We start from the raw sequence: 5,894 nt of genomic DNA, 5'->3' as shown, positions 1-5,894 counted from the left end.
GACTCGATCAACCATTTACGGACGACCGCAAAGCCGCAGAGGCTTATGGAAAGTCATCCACTTGTACACGCCTTCGAGGACCTTGAGCTGGGCGCGGGTGGTGCGCTTGCGGTGCTTGACCTCGTTGGGTGTGTACGGATAGAATGTGCGGATATCGACCTGGGAGGGGTCCATGCCTGGGGGGATGAGTGCGGGGACGCACGTCTGGTTCTGCTGGGGGTGGAGGTGCGGGTGATGAGGGTCGAGGTGGTGGAGAGAGGGCTGCTGCTGCTGCAGATGGTCGAAGCCGGGCTGGGAGCCGGGGAACGCGAACGGGTGGTGGTGGGCAGCGTTCGAAGGGCGGTTGAGGTGGGGGGCGACGGAGTAGAGAGCGGCCTGGTGAAGCTGGTGCGGGTGCTGGCTGTGGTTGTGGTGGTTGTGGTTGGCGGAGGGGTGGTGGGAGGAAAGATCGTGAGGTGGGATGTTTGTGTTGTCCGAGTCTGCGGCGGAAGGGAGGGGAGGGTGAGAGAGCATTTGAATGTTGGGGGCGAGCCCGGACGCCTCGGTGGACAGAGGAGACAGGGAAGACCGCGGGCGAGGAAGGAAGAGAACGGTCGGGAGGAGAAATGATTGGATGAGGAGGTCAGAGCAGGAGAAGAGGGAGATGGGAGAGCCAGGAACGGCCGGGCGGTCGAAAGGCAAAAGCAGCGTCTATTTGATGCAGCAGATGTTCGGCGGGGGATCAGCCACCGATGCCCTCTGCACTGCCTCTGCTCTCGGCTCGTCCAAGGCGGTGAGCTGCGCGAGAGGAGGAGAAGAGCGGGGTGGTGAGCGCGACGGAGGACGAGGAGGAGGAAGGAGAGAGAGAGGGCGACGGAGAGCGAGAAAGAGAGCGGGCTCGATTCTCACAGAGATCGGAATCGGGGGGAGTGTTATCGAGTTCGGCCTCCCACTCGCGCAACCCATGACCGCCGCGCTGAATGGATGACTTTCCATAAGCCTCTGCGGCTTTGCGGCCGCCGTAGATACATCAAGCGGAGAGTGAAAGTACCTACGGATTATCAGCCCGTATCCATAAGGAATGTAAACATGATTTAGAAGTCCGCAGACCGAGAAGTTCTTGGAGTACCGGCGCTCGTTGGGCAAAATAGCGCCCAAATGAAGTAGGTCCGCGAAGTCTGCCCTCACACTCGAGGCATAATATACTAAGGAAAACAAACTATGTAGAGATGTTCTACACATGTCCTGCTACCACATTATGAAAAGAAATTGCTTTGCACGACATATTTGGACGAGATATTAGAGTAACGAGTACCAACTAAATAAGCGCCCAAATGCCGTGTGATTATGACTCCATGCACGGTCGCTGCCCGATGCCTCTACTCCTTAACAGGACTCTGCAAGCTCCTTCATTACCTTCCTCACGATGCAATCAGCTCAGTCTAGCTCTGGCGAATCCTCAGGTGAAGAGGAGCTTGATGATGTTGCCATTCTCGCCGCTGCTGTCAGTGCCCTAGGGAGTGAAGAGGCTCGTCTTGAACGCGCCGAAAAGCGACAACCCAGCCGTCGCTACCTCCGTCGTCCTCAATTGTTGCCAAATCCCCGATGCGACACACCTTGGCAGGTGCTTTACGACAGCCAGGATGACCGTGCATTCATTACGACCATGGGCATCGACTGCGGCACGTTCGAATACATTCTGGAGAGCGGTTTCCGCGCACAATGGGAATCGGAGGCGATCCCGCGTCCAGACGCCGACCCTACCGGTGCACCTCGCCTTGGACGCCGTTCTCTCACAGCAGAGGGAGCCCTTGGTCTGATCTATCACTACCTCACATCTGCCATGCCCGACACTGCTCTACAACAAATCTTCGCCCTTGTCCCCTCGACTGTCTCCCGCTACCGGGCATTTGCCATGACTATCCTATGCAACACCCTGCGGAAAATCCCGGAGGCTGCGATCGAGTGGTGGGCTACAGAGGAAGAGTGCCGGCAGGACAGCGATCTCATCTGCGCTCGTCACCCCCTCCTCCAGGACGCCATTGGGTCCATTGACGGGCTCAACCTGTTGACGGCGTCCTCTGATGACACCGACATCGAGAATGCGACATACAACGGGTGGCTACACGGTCACTTTACAAGCTGTGTGTTCACCTTCTCCCCTCAAGGTCGGTTGACTGTTTCTGTCGCTTGCTCCACTTCTAGTACTTATGCTGCTGTACAGGTCTTATCAAAGCGGCAGTTCTCAATGCACCAGGAAGCTGGCACGATGCCAAGATCGCGCGGCCGATTTACGACAAGCTCCGTGACCGGACACCACCAGGGTATTACCTCGTTGCGGACACCGCCTTTCCCCGTGGAACCAACTCTATTGCTGGGCGCATACAAGCACCGCTCAAAGCTGGCCAAACCGTTCCGGCCAACTTGCAAGAACAAGAGGCCGTTCTCGCTCGCAACCGGCAGCTTCTCTCCTTTCGGCAGACAGCAGAGTGGGGGATGCGTCAGCTACGCGCTGGGTTTGGTCGTCTCCGCTTACCGCTTGACATCAACGATCCGGAGGGCCGCTTGGAGCTCCTGGAGGTCTGTGCGCGCTCGTGTAATGTGCGTGCAGTGCGAGTGGGGATAAACGAGATTCGCACAGTGTATATGCGTTACTGGCAGGAAGCGGAGGACAATGATATCTGGACGGACTTTGACAATGTAATCTTCGGAGAGCTACAGCGTAGGGATCGTGTGGCGCGTTTTCACCTTGTTGTTGTTGATGCATAGTTTTCTGTCACAAGCACACAGTTGTAATTTTTGAGAAGCTATATTCAAGAATAGGAATGATGTACAGCACACAGACAACTGATAACACAAGCAGAAGAAGGCATCAAACAAGTCTGCAGGGCTGTGAAGAGGGAAGAAGGTCATTACAGATAATGGTATGGTATGTCAATGAGTGGGCTAGGCATATACTGAGACTAGAATGTCCAATAAGCAAAGAATATGATGAGGCAATACTTAACGCGGGATATGGCTCCCAGCATCCCAGTCACGGCGCCGCTGAGGCGACGTGAAGGTCAGCGTGACCGAAGGAGCGTCCTCTTGCTCGTGCATGTGGTGTGCGGTCGACGTGGAGGCGGCCGCCGCAAGCGTGTCAAGAGAGCTGCCCGACGCGGTAGGAGTGAATGTGAATGCAGACAGCGAAGGTGGAGGCGGAATCCCAGAGCGTGGAGTAGATCCCGCAAAGTGTCGGATGGGGGAAGCGTCGAGCTGACGCTCCCTGGCAGGATAGGACCGGGACGGTGATGGGCTATGCATGGAGACGTTGCATGCGGAGGGGATGATGCGGGGGGGAGACATGGGTGGCGGTGGTGGGGAGGAGTACCTTCGTGCATAGGAGCGTGGACGACGTGGACGCGGAGAGCCATCGGTATCCCAGTCATCATGCCGCCGCCGGCCATTCCCGTGTGCAGCCTGCATCATCTCCATCATGTCGAGGCGTGACTGGAGACGGGCAACCTCTGTGGACTGTTGGTGCAGTCGGTCCGTTAACGTGTCGTTGCGAGTGCGAAGGTCGCGGTTGTCGCTGGATAGCCGTTGAAGCTCATCCTGTGCGAACCTGCGAGCATAGCGCGCATCATCACGCGCATTGCGTGCGGCGGGATCCAGGGATGTGGTGACAGCGGACATGAAATCCTGTGCTTGAGCGCGGCGGGAGGATGCAGCCGCACGGGCGGTTGACGCGGTGGCCTGATCCCGGAAGCCCTTCATAACCGGCTGAGCGAACGGCTTGCGAGCGCTCGCAGCAAGCAGCCCGCGCTCCTTCGCGCTTGCACGGACTGGCGGGTCGACGATCTCAACCTCGGAGTTTGATGCCTCATCGTCGACTTCGATGATGCTCTCGTTGACCTCCTCGTTGTTGTCCGCTATGTCCCCGTCATCGAGAACACCGAGGTGAATCTTCTCGTTGATGTGCTCTTCGATTTCCCAGGCACGCTCAACGTTGGCGGGAACGGAGGCGCTGCCCGTTGGCTTCGGTGTGCGCACAAGCTATAAGTGTTGTCAGTTGAGCATACATCACACCCACCCCCTTGTAGCACACTCACTGTATCGTACTTGGTCTTGAGGGGCTTCTGCGTGCGCGGCGGCCGGCCGTTCTCCCGCGCCCAGCTGTTGAAGTCGTCCGTGATGCGCTGCCAAGCGTTCTGCCCAATGGGAAGCTCTACCTCAACGAGGTCGAGCAGGGCATCCATGTCTTCGTCTGTGTAGTTGGAGGCGCCCGGTTGACGACCGTTGTGGCTTTGAGGGAGAGCGGCTGGCGGCCTGACCACCTGCTTGCCCTTGGCCTTCGCACTCAGCCTGGGTGGGGCAGCTTTCGGTTTCGGAGCGACCCGCGGCTTCTTTGCGACCGAGCTTGTCCCGTGCTCAAGGGCACGTTTCTTCCCTTTGTCAGACTTTGACGTCACGGCGGTGGGATTCGGCTGTGCAGGAGCAGGATGATGGGCACCACGGAGCTCGGGACTGCCCTCCCGGGAACTTGATTCAGAGCGCAAGAACGGCGGGTGCACGGGCGCAGATGCACGCGAACCCGACGCAGTGGGGGAGGGGGAGGGTGGACCAGCTGATTGGGTGTGTTGAGAGCCGAAGGAGGGAGGAAAAGTGTGAGAGAAAATGAACGGATGTGGACCCGGTGGGCCCGGTGGGAAACCGGCGTTGAATGACGGGAGGGCTTCGAAAGTAGCTGGCGCCGGCGCCGCAGAAGGGGGAAAGGCCGGGGGGGCACGGTATACAGGCCGTGGACGGGGGGGATGGGATGGGCCCGGGCGAGCTTGCAAATCTGATGCGGAGGGGTGGTCCATTCCGCTGCCGGCGACGACTTCTGTTGCCTGCTGAGAAGTCGGCCCTTCGGAGACATTTGCCTATAATGAGTGTGAGCGAACAATGGAGATGTGCGAGACGAGTATTTTACGTACAGAGCGCGATGGCGAGGGAAGATACCATCGTGCATGTTCGGGAGACCATCTTGGGTACTGATCTTGGTCTTCCGGGCGGTCCATGGCAGATTGGAGTGCAGGAAAGATAGGAAAAAGCGATGAAGGTGAAGCAGAGTAACAGTAACCTCGCCAGGAGGTACGAATATGGTGGTGAAGGAAACAACGATGAAATTGAGGGAGGGACGGCGGGCGTCCCACTCGTTGGCGGTCTCCTCAGATAGCGATCTGAGCGGAGCATGAATTGGCTGCCTTTTTGGGTCAGGAACGACGGTCTGCGGACGCGTTTAGGTCTAGAGAGGGGGTCGGGACCCCCTTCCTAGACGTTCGGCGCCTTCAACATCTACGGCGACGATTATGACCGGCGGAGTACAAATCGGACTCGGCATCTCGGCCGGTAGACTCGATCAACCATTTACGGACGACCGCAAAGCCGCAGAGGCTTATGGAAAGTCATCCACTTGTACACGCCTTCGAGGACCTTGAGCTGGGCGCGGGTGGTGCGCTTGCGGTGCTTGACCTCGTTGGGTGTGTACGGATAGAATGTGCGGATATCGACCTGGGAGGGGTCCATGCCTGGGGGGATGAGTGCGGGGACGCACGTCTGGTTCTGCTGGGGGTGGAGGTGCGGGTGATGAGGGTCGAGGTGGTGGAGAGAGGGCTGCTGCTGCTGCAGATGGTCGAAGCCGGGCTGGGAGCCGGGGAACGCGAACGGGTGGTGGTGGGCAGCGTTCGAAGGGCGGTTGAGGTGGGGGGCGACGGAGTAGAGAGCGGCCTGGTGAAGCTGGTGCGGGTGCTGGCTGTGGTTGTGGTGGTTGTGGTTGGCGGAGGGGTGGTGGGAGGAAAGATCGTGAGGTGGGATGTTTGTGTTGTCCGAGTCTGCGGCGGAAGGGAGGGGAGGGTGAGAGAGCATTTGAATGTTGGGGCGAGCCCGGACGC

The 5,894-nt window shown here is 58.7% G+C and overlaps 4 protein-coding genes across 4 annotated transcripts; 1 reads left to right on the top strand and 3 right to left on the bottom strand.

Annotated features, from left to right (window-relative positions):
- Positions 1-51: 51 nt before the first annotated feature.
- Positions 52-231, bottom strand: TRAVEDRAFT_101153 (uncharacterized protein; the record flags this gene model as incomplete). Its single annotated transcript, XM_008047549.1, has 1 exon — positions 52-231. A coding segment is annotated over one exon (180 nt), but the record flags the coding sequence as incomplete, so codon positions are not given.
- A 1,174-nt stretch (positions 232-1,405) lies between these two features.
- On the top strand, positions 1,406-2,748 carry TRAVEDRAFT_137504 (uncharacterized protein; the record flags this gene model as incomplete). The annotated part of the gene is made up of 2 exons (XM_008047548.1): positions 1,406-2,147; positions 2,204-2,748. The coding sequence occupies 2 exons, from the start codon at positions 1,406-1,408 to the stop codon at positions 2,746-2,748; spliced, it is 1,287 nt and encodes a 428-aa protein (XP_008045739.1).
- Positions 2,749-2,982: 234 nt separating this feature from the next.
- TRAVEDRAFT_41095 (uncharacterized protein) lies at positions 2,983-4,823 on the bottom strand (the record flags this gene model as incomplete). Its single annotated transcript, XM_008047547.1, has 2 exons — positions 2,983-4,014; positions 4,071-4,823. 2 exons carry the CDS (start codon positions 4,821-4,823, stop codon positions 2,983-2,985), a joined length of 1,785 nt encoding a protein of 594 aa, XP_008045738.1.
- A 583-nt stretch (positions 4,824-5,406) lies between these two features.
- On the bottom strand, positions 5,407-5,586 carry TRAVEDRAFT_102792 (uncharacterized protein; the record flags this gene model as incomplete). The annotated part of the gene is made up of 1 exon (XM_008047546.1): positions 5,407-5,586. A coding segment is annotated over one exon (180 nt), but the record flags the coding sequence as incomplete, so codon positions are not given.
- Positions 5,587-5,894: the final 308 nt, after the last annotated feature.

Source organism: Trametes versicolor (assembly GCF_000271585.1).
Source record: "Trametes versicolor FP-101664 SS1 unplaced genomic scaffold TRAVEscaffold_37, whole genome shotgun sequence".
NCBI classification, from domain to species: Eukaryota; Fungi; Basidiomycota; class Agaricomycetes; order Polyporales; family Polyporaceae; genus Trametes; species Trametes versicolor.
The sequence above is the reverse complement of the archived record's forward strand: the minus strand, read 5'-3'. Positions and strand labels throughout refer to the sequence as shown.